Source organism: Gorilla gorilla, chromosome 2 (genome assembly GCF_029281585.2).
Source record: "Gorilla gorilla gorilla isolate KB3781 chromosome 2, NHGRI_mGorGor1-v2.1_pri, whole genome shotgun sequence".
Taxonomy (NCBI): domain Eukaryota; kingdom Metazoa; phylum Chordata; class Mammalia; order Primates; family Hominidae; genus Gorilla; species Gorilla gorilla.
In genome coordinates this window covers 161,848,495-161,872,548 of record NC_086017.1, presented here as the reverse complement: position 1 = coordinate 161,872,548, position 24,054 = coordinate 161,848,495, and the positions used below count along the sequence as shown (strand labels likewise).

Below are 24,054 nucleotides of genomic sequence, written 5' to 3'. Positions count from 1 at the left end.
CCCTAGTAGCTGGGATTACAGGTGCCTGTGACAACGCCTGGCTAATTTTTGTATTTTTAGTACAGACGGGGTCTCACCATGTTGGCCAGGCTGGTCTCGAACTCCTGACCTCATGTGATCCGCCCACCTCGGCCTCCAAAAGAGCTGGGATTTCAGGCGTGAGCCACCGTGCCCAGCCTCTGTAAGTCTCTTTTGTTTGCAAGGAATGGCGACTCGGTCAAGGCCTCAAGTGACAGGCCTCTATTGTAATAACAATACTGCAGCCAACATTGGCGACGTTTGTGCTGGAGAGGCTGCACTGGCTCCTAGATCCCTGCTCCATGCCTCACCAACTGCTCTGGGCCTGGCAGGCTGACCTCTGCATTTTGTAACCACCTAACAGCCTCATCCTTTGGCCTCCAATCGGATTGGCCTTTGGGTATCATGGGCAGGAGATCAGAGTTAGGGAGAAGTCTTAAGAGTATGTATGCTTTCCACTCCTGCCCTGTAGGGCCAGTTTGGCCCAGCTGCACTCTTGTCCAGACCCCCACAGTTCCTGCCCTGTCACCCCGTTTTGAGGCTGCTGGGTGTCTGATAACTACTTCCTCCCTTCGCCTCATCAGGCCTAGGAGTACTAAAGACTTCTCAGCCAGTTATACCCCATGGTGTTCCACCATCCTTTGTCCCTTCATCTGACCTATACTTTTGTAAATAGTCTCTCAGCCTCTCCTCAGTTACCCAATTTGGGTGTCCTGCCCAGACCCAGACCGCTACCTGCTTACAGAGTACTTCATATGCACCAGCAGGCCCTTCTCCACATCTTATGTCCATTAACTCATTCAAGCATCAAAACAACCCTATGAAGCAGACACCAGTAACAGCCCAGTTTACAAGTGAGGAAACTGAGACACAGAGTGCTCAGTTACTTACTCAAGTTTACATGGTGGGAAGTAGCACGGCCAGGCAGTGTCTCTGCTGACGCTACTCCATGTTAGGATATGTACAGGAATAGGAAAGTGCGTGTCTATTTTCACTTCCTGGAGCACAGGACCAGCCACACCAGCAGGTTTCTGGCACTCTGGAGCGTGGTTCAGAAATGGAAAGCTCACCCAGGCCCCACTGGGGTCTGAAGCCTCACTATCTCCTAGCCGCTGGTGTTGGCACATCGGTGTTACTCAGCCACATTCAGTCTGCTTCTCCTGCTGCCAGCACCCTGCTTCTCTCTGCTCTCCTCCCATCCTCACTACTTCTGCCTAGCATCTTCTCTGTGTATCCTTTGATTTCTACTCCTTACCAACTACTGCTGACTCAGACTCCCAAAGAGGGGACCACTTGATTCGGCCAGCCACTAGTCGACTTTAAAAGTTCACTGGTCTCAGCAGGGTGCGGTGGTTCCCACCTGTCATCCCAACATTTTGGGAGGCTGAGGCAGGGATCACTTGAGGCCAGGAGTTCAAGACCAGCCTGGGCAATATAGCGAGACCCTGTCTCTACAAAACAAAAGTAACGGGGCATAGTGGTGTGTGCCTATAGTCCCAGCTCCTCAGGAGGTGGAAGGATCACTGTGTCCAGGAGTCCAAGGCTGCAGTGAGCTATGATCATGCCACTGAACTTCCAGCCTGGGTGACAGAGCAAGAACCTGTGTCTAAAAAAAAAAAAAATTAATTAATTAATTAATATTTAAAAAGTCACTGTCTTTTCCCTGAGTCAGGAGATGCATGGTTACCCGACGAGATATAGGGGTCAATGGGAGGGAAGACCCCAGCAGACCCACACAGGATTGTTTCATGGCAAAGTAAACAGAGACACACACGAGCAGGAGATTGCACAGTCTGCTCCCAGGCAAAGGTAGACACATTCTTACAGTGGGTGGGGAAATGGATACACCCTCCCAGCCCCTTCCGGCTGTGCTGGAAGCTCTGGCTGCAGGCTGGCTCTCCCCAGTGGCAAGAAGCTGATGCAAAACAACCCTTGCACATTACCATGAGACTAGGTGAGGCGAGACTCAGTTTCCCAGGAGCACCCCAGCAGACTGGAGCCTCAGGCCTACCCCAAGTCCATTCCTGCAGGTGTCCACTGGCCAGCAGTCATGGCGACAATGAGAGGGCCACCTAGTGCAGAAATACAGACCAGGCCATCAACGCAAAAGAAGCCACTGAGGGCCCGTTCGCTGACCTCTCGGAGTGTAGCAGGCACCCAGGTCTTGACAGACTCCTCTATAGCACATTCCTTAGGCACCCTCAGCTCCAGTCTCCCTGAACTTCCCACAGTTCACAAACATACCGAGTTCTTTCATGACTCTGTGTCTCTGCCCAGACTAGTCTCTCAGCCCAGAAGGTCTTTTCCCACCTTGTTCCTGTAAACTACTTCCTGTTCATCCTTTAAAAGATGCTCCTGAGAAAACCTCCTCAGATACCCCAAGCCAGATCAGCTGTCCTGTCTCCTGTGTTCTTCCTTCTTGGTTCTCTGGAATAGCATTCACCTTGTGATACACTGACTTTTTTTTTTAAGCTGTCTGTTCTCTCTCTCTCTTAAACCAAGAACTCCTGAAGAGCAAGGCCTGTGACTGATTCCGTTTTATATTTTAGGGCCCTTCCCCAGACCAGGAGCATACTAGATGTTCCCCAGGCAAGTATTAAAGAACTGAATAGATGAAGAGCAAGGAACATCATCAAAAAACAGCAAATAGGGTGGTGACTGTTGTTTCCCCAAAGCGAGCAGAGCCTGAGACAAAGCTTATATGAAGTTTATTTAGGAAATGCTGGGCATGGTGGCTCACACCTGTAATCCCAGCACTTTCAGAGGCCAAGGTGGGCAGATCACCTGAGGTCAGGAGCTCGAGACCATCCTGGCAAAGGTATACACATTCTTATGGTGTATACTACATGGTGAAACCCCCATCTCTACTAAAAATACAAAAATTAGCCAGGCGAGGTGGCATGTGCCTGTAATCCCAGCTACTCAGGAGGCTGAGGCAGGAGAATCGCTTGAACCCAGGAGGCAGAGTTTGCAGTGAGCCGAGATCACACCACTGCACTCCAGCCTGGGCGACAAAGCGAGGCTCCCTCTAAAAAAAAAAAAAAAAAAAAGACATTTATTCAGGAAAGTGATTCCAGGCAACAGACTGAAGGACTGAAGAGGGGAGTAGGTGAGGAAAGAAAGCCAGCACAGGTGCATTATCCACCGGTCACTGCCTTAGGTAACTGAGGCTCAATCCCGCTGGGGGCTTCTGAGGCACTGTGTAGAAGGACCTCAGAATTGTCCACTGAGAGAGAGAAGAGGGAGGTCTTCACCCTCCAGTTCCCATCCCCAGCTCATCAAAGGGTACCCCCTATCATGGTAAGTACCCTGCAAGTCCAGAAGGCAACCAGGAGGCAAATGTGTCCTGTGCCACGCTGCAGGATCCAGGAAACGTCAGGCAGCCAAAGCCAGAGCCATCAGCCACACCTGCACAAAACTGGTTGCTGCAGCAGTGGCTGAAGTTGCAGCTGGGCCAACAGGATGTGCAGCATCCATTCAGGTCTGTATAAGAGTAGGCGAAGTTAAAGCTAGAAAAGTCAGGTTAAGATTATATTGTAGAGGGCCTTAAACATCAGCCCAAAGCTTTATTTGCCACTAAGGATTTCCACACAATGCAGTAATATAAATAGCAGTACCAAGGGGGTGATTTGAGTTCCTTTCAGTCGCCTCCCTCAATAAACCCAATCTGCCATTCTCCAAAAAAAAAAAACAAAACAAAACAAAATATTATCTTAGTAAAAACAATGCAAGTCATCTCCTGCTCCTCTCATTAATCAGTTGCCATGCTTAAGCCACTCTATAGAAATACTAAGCACCCAGTCGGGTGCAACTGTCTCTCTTACCCTTCTATGAGGAAACTCCAATAAATAAATTGTTTTAATATTTAGATCTCTGTGTCCATCTTTAAGATAAAAAAAAAAAAGGCGAAGCTTAGGAACCTTTAAGGAAGAAACCAGTCAAGGTGGCTCATGCCTGTAATCCTAGCACTTTGGGAAACCAAGGCAGAAGGATTGCTTGAGTCCAGAAATTTGAGACCAGCCTAGGCAACATAGCATAGACCCTGGAAAGGAAAGAGAAAGAAAAAAGAGAAGAGAAAAGAAAAGGAAGCAGGGGGAGAGAGAGAGAAAGAGAGAGAGAGAGAAAGAGAGAGAGAGAAAGAGAAAGAAGATAGGAAGGAAGGAAGAAAGGAAGGAAAGAAGGAAGGAGAGAAGGAAAGAAAGAAAGAAAGAAAGAAAGAAAGAAAGAAAGAAAGAAAGAAAGAAAAAGAAAGACAAACCAGTCAAGAGGGCCCTCCTTGTTCAATCCATAAGGAGTCTTCAGATGATAGGGAAGTTCCATTCTAATTTCCAAAAAGGCTTAGAGGAATTATTTTCTGATTTGGCACTATTCAGAACAGTCTGGGAAACACTTCCCTATCTCCTCCTGACTCTGGTGGCACACCTATATGAAAATCTGCCATGGTTGCTGTCTTTGTCCTTTTGTGGTAAATTAGATTTTCTTGAACGTCAAAGATCAAAGGCAAGATGAGAGATTAAGATTTATTTTCTTATATGAGTCATAGCCTGGATCACCAAACAGAGTTCACCAAATGTTTTGAGCAGCGATGACATGACTGAGACAAGATTATGGAGTTCTGGTGTGACGTTTAATTAAAACTCTTCATCTGATCAAGGGCACTGTCACTGTTGGTGACAATGTAAATTACCCATCACCCAGAAATTCTGCCTCTGGGAATTTATCCTAAGACACTAATAAAGAATGTGGGCTTACACTTAGCTACACGAATATTCACCAGACTGCTCTTTAAAAAAGCAAAAATTGAGAAACAGCTTAAATTCCCAAAAGAAAGGGATTAGTTTAAAAAAAAAAAAAAAAGATAGATGTAGGGCTGGGCACGGTGGCTCACACCTGTAATCCCAGAACTTTGGGATTCCAAGGCGGGTGGATCACTTGAGCTCAGGAGTTCAAGACCAGCCTGGTCAACATGGCAAAACCCTGTCTGTACCAAAAATACAAAAAATTAGCTGGGCATGGTAGTGCACGCTTGTGGTACCAGCTACTCAGGAGGCTGAGGTGGGAGGATGAGGCCAAGGTTGCAGTGAGTCAGATCACGCCACTGCACTCCAACCTGGGTGACAGAGTATAGACACCATCTCAAAAGAAATTTTAAAAAGATAGGTGTTCCATGCTGCCATAAATGTAAACACTATATATATGTACACACACACATATATTTATATATTATACTCTGACATAAGGTTAAAAGAATCTGTAGTATTCCCCAGGTTAATATTGGATGGATGGGATTATGAATATTTTAGATGTTCTTTTTGCAAGATTTTCCCATTATGAGCATGAACTGTTTTTATAATCCAGAAAAATAATGAAAAATATTCACTGGTTAGGGGTGCAGTTTAGAGTCCCATTGCTCAGGCATAAAGTGAGCATAAATTTCCCTCTTTTTCTGTCTGCAGCTCATGAAGCAGTTTAGTCCAACAGACATTATCCAGCTTCTCCAGGGCATGCCCAGCACTGCAAACTGCTGGGGATGCAAAGGTGAAGATGGGGTACGTTCCCTGCCCCTGAGGGATTCAGGCCGAGTGAGCCCACATACACCTCAACAGAAACGCACTGGACATCTCAGGGAAGCCTAGAATTTGAAGCACTCCTGGGCCTCCCAGAGAATAGATATTACATTAAAGTGCGTTGTAAGGCAGCACTATACTAATGTAGGCTTCCAAATGCCTCCCATCAGAGGAACCGGCTCACGGGAGAAGCTAAGTGCTCTCAGGAGAGCTGGGGTGTGGAGTGAACAGCACGTGAGGAAATGGTTATGTGACATCTTTATGGCAGGCACATACAGGCAGGATTTTTAAAAATGCCGCAGCTATCTTTCCAGTAGGAATACTCATCCGATAGAGTAATAATACTTCCCTCCTATAGGAGAATACTACAAGACACTATATTAAAGGAAGACATTTCACTTTCCTTTGATACTAGACATCTTCTATCTTCTTGTCTGAATTTCAAGTGTGCTCATGCCGATTTTCTTCATTGCAATTGCATGCTGCCCTCTAGTGTTCGTCTATATTATTACACCCTGTTGTAATAGGTAGAAGATGGAGGGGAGGGAGGTCTGGGGGAAAGTAAATGTATAGGGCATGGGATAGAACTGTCGAAAGCACGCAAACAATAGCCACTTAAATGGTGAAACATAATCAATGGTCCAATTTTTTCTGTAACAATAAAAAATGTTCTTGTTTTGGGTCGGAATAACGACAGCTAATATTTATTTATCATGTGCCAGGCACAATGCTAAGAGCATTGCAGGTATTAAATCATTTAACCCAATAGAAGAAATAAGACGTAGTGTTTCATAGAACACTAGGGTGATTATAGTTTAGAATAACCTATTGTATATTTCAAAATAGCTAAGAGAATAATTCAAATGTTTCCAGCAAAAAGGAAGGACAAGTATTTAAGGTGGTGGCTGTCCCAATTACACTGATTTGTTCTTAACAAGTTATATAAATATATTAAATTATCATATGTACCCCCAAAACACATATATCTATTATGTATCAATAAAAAATAAAATTCAAAAAAATTTCATCGAACAATCCAAAGAGGGAAGAACTATTAGCTGCTCTGCGCATGTGCAGTGCTTCAATGTCACATCAAAACAAAGCAAAATCAGGGAAGAGAGTAGTTAACGGGCTACAGAGCAACATGCCTAAGTTTTGTTGTGACTTCTGCAATACATACCTCACCCATGACTCTCCATCTGTGAGAACCTACCATTGCAGTGGAAGGAAACACAAAGAGAATGTGAAAGACTACTACCAGAAATGGATAGAAGAGCAGGCTCGGAGCCTGGCTGACAGAACAAAGACTGCATCTCAACAAGGAAGAACACCTCCTACTCTGTTCTCTGTTCCTCCTCCTGCAGGAGCGATGATCCAACCTCCCCCCAGTCTCTTCCTGTTCCTCACCAGGTATGATGCCAGCACCCCAGCTGGGGGGCCCTCCCATGATGCTAATGATGGCCCCCCCCTCCTCCTGGATGATGCCAATGGGATGTGCTCCTGGAATGAGGCTGCCCATTGGAGGTGATATCATTTGGCTCTGTGTCCCCACTCAGATCTCACCTTGAGTTGTAATAATCTTCACATGACATGGGAGGGACACTTTGGGAGGTAATTGAATCATGGGGGTGGGTTTTTCTCATGCTGTTCTCGTGATAGTGAGTAAGTCTCATGAGATCTGATGGTTTTATAAAGGGGACTTCCCCTGCACACGCTCTCTTGCCTGCTGCCATGTAAGATGTCCCTTTGCTCTTCCTTTGTCTTCCGCCATGATTGTGAGGCCTCCTTAGCCATGTGGAACTGTGAGTCCACTAAACCTCTTTCCTTTATAAATTATCCAGTCTCAAGTTGTCTTTATTTGCAGCATGAGAACAAACTAACACAGGAGGCCACATGCCAATGATGCCTGGGCCCCCAGTGATGAGTCCTCCCACCCTCCCACAATGGTGCCCACTTGGACCCAAATGACTCGACCAGACAGATAAGAGTAGAGGGGAGGCCTCTTTAGATCAGTTTTATATTACTTGTTCTGCTTCACAAGGAGATCACGGTGCTGTGACTCTGGGTATTTTCTTAATAGCATGACAAAGAAGACTTGCTCCTCCTTCCTATCAAAGAGATAATAGTATTAGAGGGGAGAAGTGGGACCAGAAAAAGTGCAGTTTTCATTTGTATTGTGAAATGTGAAAATAAAATTATCGACTCTATCAGTTAAAAAAAAGAAAAGCAAAATCAAGGGGCATATGATGGACAGAGAAAGGAATATCAGAATGAAGATACACGCAGATGGCAGGGTCAGTGCTCTATACTGCTGTTACCTTAACTGCTGTTAATAATATCTGGGTGGTGAGCTTTCAATTTACCCTCAAAAGTAAACCATTTCCTTTCCTTTTTAAAAAACAACTTTTTTAGGATATAGTTCACATACCATACAATTCACCCACTTGAAGTGTACCATTCAGTGGTGTTTAGTATGTTCACAGAGATGTGTAAGAACACCACAATCAATTCTAGATCATGTTCATCACCCCTAAAAGAAATCACACACCCATCAGCAGTCACCGCCCATTTCCCCAAACTCCACCGATTCTAGAAAATCATGACTCTACTTTCTTTACAGATTTGCCTGTTTTGCCTACTGTATATTTCACACAAATAGGATCACACAATACATGCATGGTCCTTTGTGACTGGCTGCTTTTCTTTAACATAATGTTTTCAAGGTTCATCCACGTTGTAGCACATATAAGTAATTCATTTATTTTTATCACCAAGTAATATTCCATTGTAAGGACACACTACATTTTAATTATCCATTTATCAGTGGCTGAACTTTAGTAATTTCCTCAGAAGACATAATTTTTTTATTTTTTTAATTTTTTTTTGAGATGGAGTTTCACTCTTGTTGCCCAGGCTGGAGTTCAATGGCGAGATCTCGGCTCACCACAACCTCTGCCTTTCGGGTTCAAGCGATTCTCCTGCCTCCACTTCCCGAGTAGCTGGGACTATAGGAATGCACCACCATGCCCAGCTAATTTTGTATTTTTAGTAGAGACGGGGTTTCTCCATGTTAGTCAGGCTGGTCTCGAACTCCCAACATCAGCTGATCCACCCACCTCAGCCTCCCAAAGTGCTGGGATTACAGGGATGAGCCACCAAGCCTGGCCTGACATAATCATTTTCAAATTGATCTGTCCTTGTTTTTAATTCCATTCTATAGCTAATACAGGAATTCGGTTACTTAAAAAATTCAGTCTCTTAAAATTAAAAAAGGGGGCCGGGAGCGGTGGCACACGCCTGTAATCCCAGCACTTTGGAAGGCCGAGGCAGGTGAATCATGAGGTCAGGAGATTGAGACCATCCTGGCTAACATGGTGAAACCCCGTCTGTACTAAATATACAAAAAAATTAGCTGGGCGTGGTGGCGGGCACCTGTAGTCCCAGCTACTCGAGAGGCTGAGGCAGGAGAATGGCATGAAGCCAGGAGGCAGAGCTTGCAGTGAGCCGAGATCGCGCCACTGCACTCCAGCCTGGGTGACAGAGCAAGACTCCATCTCGAAAAAAAAAAAAAAATTAAAAAAGGGAATCAATTAAACAAATTATGCTCTATCTTGTCCTGAAGAACCAAGACCTACCTATATTCATAAAATTCTCATTAAAGTATGAATTAAAAGCTATAAAAATAATATGCTGCACACATCTTTCTGAAGTAAGCACACAGTGAAATCTGCTAATCAGTGATTCTTCAAGTGAGGAGCTTTAACTGGCTTTGCAGGATATTCTATTGGGATTAACAAGGGAGAAAGAAAGCAGGTATTAAGAAATCAAGAAGCGAAGTGATTACGTTCATCCATGTTAAGGAGTTTACCTAGACTTCAATGATCCCCTCAATAATATAATGGTGAAGGGTTCTAGAATCCCACAGCTGAAAATGTAGAATTCGATTATATTATTGTTATACACATTCCTTTTCATCAACTCGTAGAAGCAAATCCAATACAAGCTAATTGAGCACAAGATACGGTGTTCTTAAAGTTTGATCCCTGAAGCAGTTGTATCAGCATCATTTGGAAAATTGTTAGAAATAAAAATGTTCAGGCCGGGCGCGGTGGCTCATGCCTGTAATCCCAGCACTTTGGGAGGCTGAGGTGGGCAGATCACGAGGTCAGGAGATCGAGGCCATCCTGGCTAACATGGTGAAACCCCGTCTGTACTAAAAATACAAAAAAAAAAAAAATTAGCCAGGTGTGGTGTCGTGTGCCTGTAGTCCCAGCTACTTGGGAGGCTGAGGCAGGAGAATGGCATGAACCAGGGAGGTGGAGCTTGCAGTGAGCTGAGATCGCACCACTGCGTTCCAGCCTGGGCAACAGAGCAAGACTCCGTCTAAAAAAAAAAAAAAAGAAAAAGAAATAAAAATTCTCAGATCTGTCCCAGACCTACTGAATCAAAAATCCAGGGGAGCCCAGGTGCAGTGACTCACACCTGTAATCCAGCACATCGAAGGCCACAACAGGAGAATCAGTTGAGGCCAACAGTTTGAGGCTAACCTGGGCAACAACATAGGAAGACCCCATCTCTCAAAAAAAAAAAAAAATTAGCCAGGCATGGTGGTATGCACCTGTAGTCCTAGCTACTCAGGAGACTGAGGTAGGAGAATCACTTGAGCCCAGGAGTTCAAGGTTATAGTGAGTTATGAAAGTGCCACTGCACTCCAGCATGGGCAACAGAGCAAGACCCAGTCTCAAAAAAAAAAGTCCAGGGGGATAACACTCAGCAATCTATCTATCTATGTATGTGTGTGTGTGTGTGTGTGTGTGTGTGTGTGTGTGTGTGTGTGTGTGTATCTATCTATCTATATACTACATACTATCTATCTATATCTATAGATAGATAGAAAACCATATCTATCTATGGTTTTCTGTTCTTGTGTTAGTTTGCTGAGAATGATGGTTTCCAGCTTCATCCATGTCCCTGCAAAGGAGATGAACTCATCCTTTTTATGGCTGCATAGTATTCCGTGGTGTATATGTGCCACATTTTCTTTATCCAGTCTATCATTGATGGGCATTTGGGTTGGTTCCAAGTCTTTGCTATTGTGAACAGTGCTGCAATAAACATATGTGGGCATGTGTCTTTATAGCAGAATGATTTCTAATCCTTTGGATATATACCCAGTAATGGGATTGCTAGGTCAAACGGTATTTCTGATTCTAGATCCTTGAGGAATCGCCACACTGTCTTCCACAATGGTTGAACTAATTTACACTCCCAACAGTGTAAAAGTGTTCCTCTTTCTCCACATCCTCTCCAGCATCTGTTGTTTCCTGACTTTTTAATGATCACCATTCTAACAATGGGTTTTTCTAAATATACAATCATGTCATCTGCAAACAGAGACAATTTGACTTCCTTTCTTCCTATTTTAATACCCTTTATTTCTTTCTCTTGCCTGATTGCCCTGGCCAGAACTTCCAATAATATGTTGAATAGGAGTGGTGAGAGAGGGCATCCTTGTCTTGTGCCAGTTTTCAAAGGGAATGCTTCCAGGTTTTGCCCATTCAGTATGATATTGGCTGTGGGTTTGTCATAAATAGCTCTTATTATTTTGAGATATGTTCCATCAGTACCTAGTTTATTGAGAATTTTTAGCATGAAGGGCTGTTGAATTTTGTCGAAGGCCTTTTCTGCATCTATTGAGATAATCATGTGGTTTTTGTCACTGGTTCTGTTTATGTGATGGATTACATTTATTGATTTGCGTATGTTGAACCAGCCTTGCATCCCAGGGATGAAGCCAACTTGGTCATGGTGAATAAGCTTTTTGATGTGCTGCTGGATTCTGTTTCCCAATTTTTTTTTGAGGATTTTCACATTGATGTTCATCAAGGATATTGGCCTAGACTTCAATGATCCCCTCAATAGTACAATAGTGAAGGATTCTAGAATCCTGCAGCTGAAAATGTGGAGTTCAATTATATTATTGTTATACACATTCCTTTTCATCAACTGATAGAAGCAAATCCAATACAAGCTAATTGAGCACAAGATTCAGTGTTCTTAAAGTTTGATCCCTGAAGCCTGTTAAAGTTTTCTTTTTTTGTTGTGTCTGCCAGGTTTTGGTATCAAGATGATGCTGGCCTCGTAAAATGAGTTAGGGAGGATTCTCTCTTTTTCTATTGTTTGAAATAGTTTCAGAAGGAATGGTACCAGCTCCTCTTTGTACCTCTGGTAGAATTTGGCTGTGAATCCATCTAGTCCTGGACTTTTTTTGGTTGGTAGGCTATTAATTACCACCTCAATTTCAGAACTTGTTATTGGTCTATTCAGGGATTCGACTTCTTCCTGTTTTAGACTTGGGAGGGTGTATGTGTCCAAGAATGTATCCATTTCTTCTAGATTTTCTAGTTTATTTGCATAGAGGTGTTTACAGTATTCTCTGATGGTAGTTTGTACTTCTGTGGGACCAGTGGTGATATCCTCTTTATCATTTTTTATTGCGTCTATTTGATTCTTCTCTCTTTTCTTCTTTATTAGTCTGGCTGTCTATCTATTTTGTTGATCTTTTTAAAAAACCAGCTCCTGGATTCATTGATTTTTTGAAGTGTTTTTCATGTCTCTATCTCCTTCAGTTCTTCTCTGATCTTAGTTATTTCTTGTCTTCTGCTAGCTTTTGAATTTGTTTGCTCTTGCTTCTCTAGTTCTTTTAATTGTGATGTTACAGTGTCAATTTTAGATCTTTCCTGCTTTCTCTTGTGGGCATTTAGTGCTATAAATTTCCCTCTAAACACTGCTTTAAATGTGTCCCAGAGATTCTAGTACATTGTGTCTTTGTTCTCATTGGTTTCAAAGAACTTATTTATTTCTCCCTTAATTTCATCATTTACCCAGTAGTCATTCAGGAGCAGGTTGTTCAGTTTCCATGTAGTTGGGCAGTTTTCAGTGAGTTTCTTAATCCTGAGTTCTAATTTGATCGCACTGTGGTCTGAGAGACTGTTTGTTATGATTTCCATTCTTTTGCATTTGCTGAGGAGTGTTTTACTTCCAATTATGTGGTCAATTTTAGAATAAGTGTGCTGTGGTACTGAGAAGAATGTATATTACGTTGAGTTGGAGTGGAGAGTTCTGCAGATGTCTCTTAGGTCCACTTGGTCCAGAGCTGAGTTCAAGTCTTGAATATTCCTTGTTAATTTTCTGTGTCGTTGATCTAATATTGACAGTGGGGTGTTGAAGTCTCCCGCTATTATTGTGTGGGAGTCTAAGTCTCTTTTTAGGTCTCTAATAACTTGCTTTATGAATCTGGGTGCTCCTGTATTGGGTGCATATATATTTGGGATAGTTAGCTCTTCTTGTTGCATTGATCCCTTTACCATTATGTAATGCCCTTCTTTGTCTCTTTTGATCTTTGTGGGTTTAAAATTTGTTTTATCAGAGACTAGGATTGCAACCCCTGCTTTTTTTTTCGCTTTCCATTTGCTTGGCAAATATTCCTCCATCCCTTTATATTGAGCCTATGTGTGTCTTTGCACATGAGATAGGTCTCCTCAATGCAGCACACTGATGGGTCTTGACTCTTTATCCAATTTGCCAGTCTGTGTCTTTTAATTGGGGCACTTAGCCTGTTTACATTTAAGGTTAATATTGTTATGTGTGAATTTGATCCTGTCATTATGATGCTAGCTGGTTATTTTGACGTTAGTTGATGCAGTTTCTTCATAGTGTTGATGGTCTTTACTTGGTATGTTTTTGCAGTGGCTGGTACTGGTTGTTCCTTTCCATGTTTAGTGCTTCCTTCAGGAGTTCTTGTAAGGCAGACATGGTGGTGACAAAATCTCTCAACATTTGCTTGTCTGTAAAGGATTTTATTTCTCCTTCACTTATGAAGCTTAGTTTGGCTGGATGTGAAATGCTGGGTTGAAAATTCTTTTCTCTAAGGATTCTTTTATTTAAGCATGTTGAATATTGGCCCCCCCTCTTCTGGCTTGTAGGATTTCTGCAGAGAGATCTGCTGTTAGTCTGATGGGCTTCCCTTTGTGGGTAACCTGACCTTTCTCTCTGGCTACCCTTAACATTTTTTCCTGCATTTCAACCTTGGTGAATCTGATGATTATGTGTCTTGCGGTTGCTCTTCTCGAGGAATATCTTTGTGGTGTTCTCTGTATTTCCTGAATTTGATTGTTGGTCATCTTGCTAGGTTGGGGAAGTTCTCCTGGATAATATCCTGAAGAGTGTTTTCCAACTTGGTTCCATTCTCCCCCGTCACTTTCAGGTATACCAATCAATGTAGATTTGGTCTTTTCACATAGTCCTATATTTCTTGGATTTCATAGTCCCATATTCCTTTTCATTCTTTTTTCTCTAATCTTGTTTTCTCACTTGATTTCATTAAGCTGATCTTCAGTCTCTGATATCCTTTCTTCCGTTTGATCAATCTGGCTATTGATACTTACGTATGTTTCACGAAGTTCTCGTGCTGTGTTTTTCAGCTCCATCAGGTCATTTATGTTCTTCTCTAAACCGGTTATTCTAGTTAGCAATTCCTCTAACCTTTTTTTAAGGTTCTTAGCTTCCTTGCATTGGGTTGGAATATGCTCCTTTAGCTCGGAAGAGTTTGTTATTACCCACCTTCTGAAGCCTACTTCTGTCAATTCATCAAACTCATTCTCCATCCAGTTTTGTTCCCATGCTGGCGAGGAGTTGTGATCCTTTGGAGGAGAAGAGGCGTTCTGGGTTTTGGAATTTTCAGCCTTTTTGCGCTGGTTTCTCCCCATCTTCATGGATTTATCTACCTTTGGTCTTTGATGTTGGTGACATTTGGATGAGGTCCCTGAGTGGACATCCTTTTTGTTGATGTTGATGCTATTCCTTTCTGTTTGTTAGTTTTCCTTATAACAGTCAGGTCCCTCTGCTGCAGGTCTGCTGGAGTTTGCTGGAGATCCACTCCAGACCCTGTTTCCCTGGATATCACCAGCGGAGGCTGCAGAACAGCAAAGATTGCTGACTGTTCCTTCCTCTGGAAGCTTCGTCCCAGAGGGGCACCCGCCAGATGCCAGCCAGAGCTCTCCTGTATGAGGTGTCTGTCAGCCCCTGCTGGGAGGTGTCTACCAGTCAGGAGACACAGGGGTCAGGGAACCACTTGAGGAGGCAGTCTGGCCCTTAGCAGAGCTTGAACACTGTGCTGGGAGATCAGCTGCTCTCTTCGGAGCCATCAGGCAGGGACGTTTAAGTCTGCTAAAGCTGTGCCCACAGCTGCCCCTTCCCCCAGGTGCTCTGTCCCAGGTAGGTGGGGGTTTTACCTATAAGTACCTGACTGGGGCTGCTGCCTTTTTTTCAGAGATGCCCTGCCCAGAGAAGAGGAATCTAGAGAGGCAGCCTGGCTACAGCGGCTTTGCTGAGCTGCGGTGGGCTCCACCCAGTCCAAATTTCCTGGTGCCTTTGTTTACACTGTGAGGGGAAAACCGCCTACTCAAGCCTCAGTAATGGTGGACGCTCCTCCCCTCACCAAGCTCCAGGTTGACTTCAGACTGTTGTGCTGGCAGCAAGAATTTCAAGCCAGTGGATCTTAGCTTGCTGGGCTCTGTGGGGGTGGGATCCGCTGAGCTAGTCCACTTGGCTCCACGGCTTCAGCCCCGTCCAGGGGAGTAAACGGTTCTCTCTTGCTGGTGTTCCAGGCGCCACTGGGGTATGAAAAAAAAAAAAAACTCTTGCGGCTAGCTCAGTGTCTGCCCAAATGACCGCCTAGTTTTATGCTTGAAACCCAGGGCTCTGGTGGCCTAGGCACTGGAGGGAATCTCCTGCTCTGCGGGTTGCGAAGATCATGGGAAAAGCATAGAATCTGGGCCAGAGTGCACCGTTCCTCACAGCACAGTCCCTCACAGCTTCCCTTGGCTAGGGAAGGGAGTTCCCTGACCCCTTATACTTCTCGGGTGAGGCAACGCCCCACCCTGCTTCAGCTCGCCCTCCGTGGGCTTCACCCACTGTTTAACCAGTCTCAATGAGATGAACTGGGTACCTCAGTTGGAAATGCAGAAATCACCCACCTTCTGTGTTGATCTCCCTTGGAGCTGCAGACTGGAGCTGTTCCTATTCAGCCATCTTGCCAGCAATCATTTTTATTTTTTTATTTTTTTATTTTTTTGTGTGTGATGGAGTCTTGCTCTGTCAGGTAGGCTGGAATGCAGTGGCGCAATCTCAGCTCAGTGCAACCTCCGCCTCCCAAGTTCAAGTAATTCTTCTGCCTCAGCCTCCCAAGTAGCTGGGCCTACAAGTGCACGCTGCCATGCCCAGCCAATTTTTTTTTTAATTTTAGTAGATACAGGGTTTCACTGTATTGCCCAGGCTGGTCGCAAACTCTGAACTCAGGTAATCCACTTGCCTCGGCCTCCCAAAGTGCTGGGATTACAGGCGTGAGCCACTGCGCCCGGCCAGCAATCTGTATTTTAATAAACCTTCCACATAATTCTGATGCATGCTCTAGTTTGACAACCACCACTTGAATTTATCCTCCCTTAACACACAGAAGTATCAGGTGTCCCTCCTCATGTATGAAGCCATATTGATGTCTCTCCTGGGCTGGGCTTGTCCCATTAGCCCATTGTGGGAATTAGATGTAATTCTCTACCTCTCTTAACCAGGGTCCATGATGGAGACTGTAAATTGTTCCCCAGGGTCTATTCTACTCTTCTTCCTACCATTACAGTCACTGGCCACCCCTACACACTGTCACAACTTTTAGCGAGTCATACAGTTTCCCAGCAAGAAGTGACATGTCCAATCCTCTCTGGCCTCTAGCTATGGCTATGCAAATAACTGGTTTGGACCAAGAATGTGTGAATGGAAGTGATGCACTCAACTTCCAGATTATATTCTTAAAAACATACAAGCAAGCCAGCAAAAATCTGGCTGCCCTCCTCTTCCTCTTTCCTTCCCAACTGGAATATTGATATGGTATTTAGCGTGAGGGTGAGAACCTCATCTTAGGGGATGGTGGTGCAACAAGATAGATGAAACCTAAGTCCCTGGATGCTTGTAGATCAGAGCTGCCCCAATAACATAAACTATCTTCTTCTGGACTACTATGGGAGAGAAATCAATGCACTGCAATCTTGTTGGAACTAATGTATTTTTCTTTGTTACAACAACCTAGCCTATACCTTCTTTAGAAGACGTCTTTTTTATAAGATGAAGGTTCCTTCCTAGAACTTCAACCCTATATCCTTTCCTAAGGTTGAGATTTCATATACTCATTCCCATAAACCTACCTGTCTTAGTCCATTTGTGCTTTGAAAACAAAATACCACAGACTGGGTAATTTATAAACAACAGAAACGTTTCACAGTTCTGAGGACTGGGAAGTCCAAGACCAAGGTGCCAGCAGGTTTAGTGCCTGATGAGGGCCCAGTCTCTCTGCTACCAAGATGATGCCTTGTTGCTGTGTCCAGAGGTGACAAACACTGTGTCCTCACATGGCGGATGTGTAAAAGAGATGCTAGTTCTCTCAAGCCCTTTTGTAAGGTCATTAGTCCCATTCCTGAGGGCTCTGCCCGCATGACTGACTCACTCCCTAAAGGCCTCCATCTCTTAATACTCTCACATTGATGATTAAGTTTCAACACATGAACTCTGGGGCACATTCAGACCACAGCATCACCTTTTATATATTTCCCCATCAAAGACAGTTGCCACTTCTACTTCCAGTAATGATGAGCTATGTAAGTCTGACTAATTTTCCCACTGAGGACATCTACACAAGCCAGACAAATGTATTTGTTGAAAACTCGTAAAGGCACAGAAGAACTAGCAAGGCACTTTAAAATAACTAGGCTAAGATAATAAAGAAGAGGAGAATCCAGAGAGGTGTTTTGGGCTTTCTTTTTCCCTGAAGCATTTGCCAATTCTAGAACAGGTAACTGAGAGTCTGAATAAGATTTCTGATGATCTTGACTGGCTAAGAAAATGGAAAAATGAGAGTCAAAGCCAACCAAGGGTGGAAGAGAGGTGCTGGTAACTCCCCACTTGAGACTGGGGCTCTGAAGGGCTGCATTTTAAGCATATTTTAAGCATAAAGGCTAAGTAGAAATAGAATATCCTTGTAGGGACACAGTCTAGTTTTGAATCATGGTAATCACTGAAATTGGATTAAGATGATCCTGGATTATGAGGCCTCCTAGGTGCCTTCCTAAAGCAAATATAATTCCTTCCAGAGGAACTTAATCCTGAACCTCAAATTTTTCCACCATTTTTTTTTCAACTAACATTTGGCATAGGATAAAAAATAACCAAGTATTTAAGGAGACAAGACTACATGAATAGTAATAACAATAACAAAATATTAAGAGCAAGGATAAAGTGGATGTCACTGCTAATTAAGAGACAGAAATGGGCATTCAGAAATCACCTTCTGAAAAGAGCTTGTCGGGAGAAGAGAATATGATGTTTAGAAAGATGCCCCTCATAGCTAACCAGGGACTTTTCTTTTTTTCTGTTGCCCAGGCTGGAGTGCAGGGGTGCAATCACAGCTCACTGCAGCCTCAACCTCCTGGGCTCAAACGATTCTCCTACCTTGGCCTCCCAAAGTGCTAGGATTACAGGCGTGAGCCACTGCACCCAGCTTTAGGAACATTTTTAATTAGCCATTATCAAGGCTACAGTTCTTTAAAGTTGTTCTTCAAAGTTGTTCTTCCACCATGAATCAGAACAATGCTTAACTAAGGCATTCTGAAGAGATACTGTGCTTTCTTCATGGATGTGCTAGGGAGCTATCTATAGCCCATTCAAAATATTCTATATGCAAATAAGAAGTTTAAGCTGGACAAAAATTCACTTTCCTGCCTTTCTCAAAGTGGTGGTATTCATGGCAGTCTTTGAGGGAAAATGGAAAACAGAAAAGGAAACAAAAAGAACAAAGCTGGAGGCATCACACTACCTGACTTCAAAATATACTACAAAGCTGTAGTAACTAAAACAACATGATACTGACAAAAAACCAGACACACAGACCAATGGGACAGAATGGAGAACACAAAAATAAATTCACATACTTAGAGCCAACTGATTTTCGACAAAGGTTCCAAGAACACACAATGGAGAAAAGACAGTCTCATCAATACATAGTGCTGGAAACTGGATATCCACATGCAGAAGAATAAAGCTAGATCCCTATCTTTTACCATATACAAAAATCAAATCAAAATGGATTAAAGACTTAAGTGTAAGACCTGAAACAATAAAACTAGCGGAAGAAAACACAAGGGAAATGCTTCATGACATTGTTCTGAGCAAGGATTTTTTAAATAAGACCCCAAAAGCACAAGCAACAAAAAGAAAAATAGACAAATAGAATTATTTCAAACTAAAAAGCTTCTGCACAGCAAAGGAAACAATCAACAGAGTGAAGAGACAAGTTGCAGAACAGGAGAAAATATTTGCAAATCATACATCTGACAAGGGGTTCATATTCAGAATATATGAGGAACTCAGAATACTCAAAAGCTAAATAATAATAATAATGATAATAATCTGCCAGAGTATGGTGGCTCACAGCTGTACTGCCAGAACTTTGGGAGGCCAAGGTGGGAGACTCACTTGAGGCCAGGAGTTCAAGACCAGCCTGTGCAAAATAGCAAGACTCTGTCTCTACAGAAAATTAAAAATTAGCCAGGCATGATGGTGCACACCTGTAGTCTTAGCTACTGGGGAGGCTGAGGTGGAAGAATCGCTTGAACCTAGGAGTTTGAGGCTGCAGTGAGCCATGATTGCACCGCTGCACTCTAGCCTAGACAATAGAGCAAGAATCTGTCTCAAACAAAGAAAAAGTGGTGTATAGATACAATGGAATACTATTCAGCCATAAAAAGGAATGAAATCTTGTCATATACAACAATGTGGATGAACCTGGAGGATATTATGTAATGTGAAATAAGCCAGGCTATAGAAAGACAAATACCTCATGATCTTGATCATATGTGGAATCCAAAGAAGTTCACCTCATAGAAGCATTGACTAGAACAGTGGTTACCAGAGGCTGCGGAGGGGAGGATGGAGAGAAAATAAAGAGAAATTGGTCAACGAGTACAAAGTTACAGTTAGATAGGAGGAATAAAGTCTGGTATTCTACTGCACAGTAGGCTGACTATGGTTAACAATATTACATATTTCAAAATAGCTAGAAGAGAGAATTTTGAATGTTCTCATCACAAAGATATGATTATATAGTTTGGCTGTGTCCCCACCCAAATCTCATCTTGAATTGTAGTTCCCATAATCCCGTGTCGTGGGAGAAAGCCGTAGAAGGTAATTGAATCATGGGGGCAATTACCCCCATGCTGCTGTTCTTATGATAGTGAGTTCTTACAAGATCCGATGGTTTTATAAGGGGCTTTCCCCACTTTTGCTCGGCACTTCTCCTTCCTGCCATCATGTGAAGAAGAATGTGTTTGCTTTCCCTTCTGCCATGATTGTAAGTCTCCTGAGGCCTCCTCAGCCATGCTGAACTATGAGTAAATTAAACCTTTTTCCTTTATAAGTTACCCAGCCTCAAGTATGTCTTTATTAGCAGTGTGAGAAGGAACTAATACAAACGATAAATGTAAGAGATGATGGATATGCTAAATATCCTGATTTGATTTTCACATAATGTATCACATATTGAAACATCACACTGTATCCCATGAATATGTACAATTATGATGTGCCAATTAAAAACAAAATTAAAGAAAGGCAAACAAAATATCAAATGATGACAATAGGGAACAATTACATAATATTATATACTTGAGATAGGAAATTTTTTAAAAATCCATTACCTCTTGATATGGTTTGGCTCTGTTTCCTGACCCAAATCTCATCTTGAATTGTAATCCCCACATGTTGAGGGCAGGACCTGGCGGGAGGTGATCAGATCATGGGGGTGGTTTCCCTCATGCGGTTCTCGTGATAGTGAGGGAGTTCTCAATGAGATCTGATGGTTTAAAAGTGGCAGTTTCTGGCCGGGCATGGTGGCTCACACCTGTAATCCCAGCACTTTGGGAGGCCAAGGCGGGTGGATTACCTGAGGGCAGGAGATCGAGACCATCCTGACTAACACGTGAAACCTCGTCTCTACTAAAAATACAAAAAATTAGCCAGGCGTGGTGGTGGGCGCCTGTAGTCCCAGCTACTCGGGAGGCTGAGGCAGGAGAATGACGTGAACCCGGGAGGCCGAGCTTGCAGTGAGCCAAGATTGCGCCACTGCACTCCAGCCTGGGCAACAGACTGAGACTCTGTCTCAAAAAAAAAAAAAAAAAAAAGTGGCAGTTTCCCCTGCACTCTCTCTCTCCTGCCAACAAGTAAGATGTGCCTTGCTTCCCCTTCACCTTCAGCCATGATTGTAAGTTTCCTGAGGCCTCCCCAGTTATGTGGAACTGAGTCAATTAAACCTGTTTCTTTTATAAATTACTCAGCCTCAGGCAATTCCTTATAGCAGTGTGAAATCGAATTAATATAACTTTGAAGCACTCAATACATTAGAAACATTTTCTAAACAGAGTTATGTGGTCCTAAAATAATAATAATAAAATACAAAATCAGTCCTCAGAAAATAGGCTAGACAGGATGACTCACACCTATAATCCCAGCACTTTGGGAGGCCAAGGTAGGAGGATTGAGTCCAGGAGTTCAAGACCAGCCTGGGCAACACATTGAGATGCCATCTTAGGAAAAAAAAAAAAAAGAAGAAGAAAATAAACAATAATTAAATTTTATCTCAAAATAGCCCCATAAATTAAGTGGAAAGGTACTGACATTTCCATTTAACACACCAAGAAACTGAGGCTCAATAACCCCAAAGTCACAGTTAGTCAGGGCTGGTGCCTGGTTCTCAAATCTCAAGTTCCTGAGTCAAGCTAGACACCAGGAATGGGGAAGGGGAAAATATAAACTGACCCAGCATCATATTATCTCTGAACAGCCAAAACAAGAGAGTGGCATCAACTCATGAGAAAATAAGGGACTGTTCTTTCCGTAGTAAGTAGATCCAAGGGAAGGAGATTCCATAAAATGTTCAAAAAAGGTCTTAAATAGAGGTCTAAACAAGGAGTACTTAAACAAATTAATTCACCACACAATTGAGAAAATGCCAGGGCAGTCACAGAACTGAGCTACAGCAGGCACAAGCGGAGTAAGCACAAGCACTGTCACCCTTGCTGTCTGCCAGCCCCGTGTCTCATCCCCACATCCTGACTTCCAGTCTGCTCTCTGAGGACCCTGGTTGAATTTCCTAACTTCTAAGACAGCTTCCAGCATCAAACTGCTAGTATTGTCCAGAAAAGAAATGGGCTTTTTCTTATTTTCTCTTTTTAAATTACACTTATCTTATTTGTACCTCAATATCTGTACACATAGTTCCCTGTCCTGGCCCTCCTTTCCTGCCGTGAGCCTGCTGGAAAGCTTTTCACTTTCCTCTCTGGTCACCACATTTTGCCCTTCCTTTTAAAGCAACTCAGATGTCTCCTCTCATCTGTGCTGCCTGCTCCTTTAGCCTGCAAGAACTCTACTTTCAAAAATATTCCCTAGCCAGGCACAGTAGCTCACGTCTGTAATCCTAAGAACTTTGGGAGGCCGCGTTGGGAGGATCTCTTGAGCCCAGAAGCTTGAGACCGAGAGTTTGAGACCAGCCTGGGCAACATAGCAAGACGCCATCTCTCCAAAAAGTAGTCCCCGATACTCGGGAGGCTGAGGCAGGAGGATCAGCTTGAGCCGGGAGGAGGAGGTTGCGGTGAGCTGAGATAGCACCACTGCACTCCAGCCTGGGCGACAGGGTAAGACCCTGTCTCAAAATAAATATAATACAGGCCAGGCACTGTGGCTCACGCCTGTAATCCCAGCACTTTGGGAGGCTGAGGCAGGCAGATCACGAGGTCAGGAGATCGAGATCATCCTGGCTAACACGGTGAAACCCCATCTCTACTGAAAATGCAAAAAATTAGCCAGGCGTGGTGGCACGTGCCTGTAGTCCCAGCTGCTCGGGAGGCTGAGGCAGGAGAATTGCTTGAACCCGGGAGGCTGAGGTTGCAGTGAGCCGATATCGTGCCACTGCACTCCAGCCTGGGAGACAGAGCGAGACTCCGTCTCAAAATAAATATAATATAATATAATATAATATAATATAATATAATATAATATAATATATAAAATTGGCCAGGCGTGGTGGCACACATTTGTTGTCCTTGCCACTTGGGAGACCGAGGTGGGAGGATCACTGGAGCCCAAGAGTTCAGGGCTGAAGTGAACCATGATGCCGCCACTGCACTCCAGCCTGGGTGACAGAGTGACATCCTGTCTCTCAAAAATAAAAAATGTATATATTTTACAAAAATTTAAGTAAATACAAAGTCCCAGAAGGACGCAGGTGTTACCTAGGTGGCCAGATGCTTCAGGTCTTTTCTACTCCAGGATGGATAGATGGGCCAAGTAAGAAGCAGGACCCAGATCACAGCAAAGAGCAAAATTTATGGGACACTAAAAATGTCGCCAATCAAGATTAATTAATATTAATCTAACAATATTTAAGACAACTAACATTTAAGGCAATTTTAATACGCTTATTAATATTTAAGGCAATTTAAAAAAAAACCGCAAACGAGCGCCCAAGGGCTGGCGCCTGATTTTGTAAATAAAATTTCACTGGAAGCTCCAGCAAGCATCTGTCTACTCAATAACCAGACTCCAGCATCCGCAATACCAAATGGCACTGTGTGTGTCCGTCGCTAGAAGCCACTTCCTCCACTCAAGTGGAGGCTCCAAATAAGCTGAGAGACGAAGAAAAGATCGTTTCTCCGCAGGCTGCCAGGGGTTTCAGAGACGCTGAAGAGCAGAGACAGAAAGAAGTCTGCGGTGGCCCCCACCGGCCCTTGGCACCCACATTCTATCCGGCTAACCAGCTCCTGCCGCTTTAAATCCCGGAGGCTCGGTGGCGCAGGGCAGGCAGTTGCCCGGGGAGACCAACGCACAACAGAGGCTCGCGCTCGCGAGAGCCAACCAGGGCCGCGGCCAAGGAGCTGGCTGTAATCCCGCCTCCCGCCAGCCATGGCCCACTTGCGCTCGCCTAGCGGCTTCGGAGACCCGGGGAAGAAGGACCAGAAAGAGTCAGAGGAGGAGGAAGAGGTGGAGGAGGAGGAAGAGGAAGAGGTGGAGGAGGAGGAGGAGGAGGAGGAGGTGGTGGAGGAGGAGTTGGTGGGGGAAGAGCAGGAGTTGGAGGCCCCTGAGACGTTCTGCGAAGAGTACCTCTGGAAGGTCACGGACATCGGTGACTACGACGACGACTTCTCAGACGTGCGCCCCCGCTTAGCCAGCATCGTCAGCCCTAGCCTGACCTCTACGTTCGTGCCCAGCCAGAGCGCGACCAGCACTGAAACGCCGAGCGCAAGCCCACCCTCCAGCACTTCCTCGCATAAAAGTACCGCCCCCGACCCACCCCTTCCTCGAGGGTTTCTCG

General features: G+C 44.0%; 1 protein-coding gene, 1 long non-coding RNA gene and 1 pseudogene across 3 annotated transcripts in view; 2 read left to right on the top strand and 1 right to left on the bottom strand.

The window, feature by feature from the left end:
- The first annotated feature begins 6,722 nt into the window (after nt 1–6,722).
- LOC101148148 (U1 small nuclear ribonucleoprotein C-like) lies at nt 6,723–7,570 on the top strand (annotated as a pseudogene).
- Nucleotides 7,568–23,920, bottom strand: LOC109026049 (uncharacterized). Of its 2 annotated transcripts, none has more exons than XR_002005066.3 (3): nt 23,844–23,920; nt 19,528–19,605; nt 7,568–7,693 (listed from the first exon to the last, which is right to left on the bottom strand). It is a non-coding gene; the product is annotated as an uncharacterized lncRNA (long non-coding RNA). The 2 variants fall into 2 exon arrangements; XR_010132977.1 differs by lacking the exon at nt 23,844–23,920 and adding an exon at nt 20,387–20,771.
- Nucleotides 23,516–24,054, top strand: part of ERICH6 (glutamate rich 6) — a 44,128-nt gene continuing 43,589 nt past the window's right edge. The window contains exon 1 of the mRNA XM_055382973.2: nt 23,516–24,015. Within this exon, the coding sequence (XP_055238948.1) occupies nt 23,646–24,015 (370 nt within the window). The 5' untranslated portion in view covers nt 23,516–23,645. The remainder of the gene's footprint in view (nt 24,016–24,054) is intronic.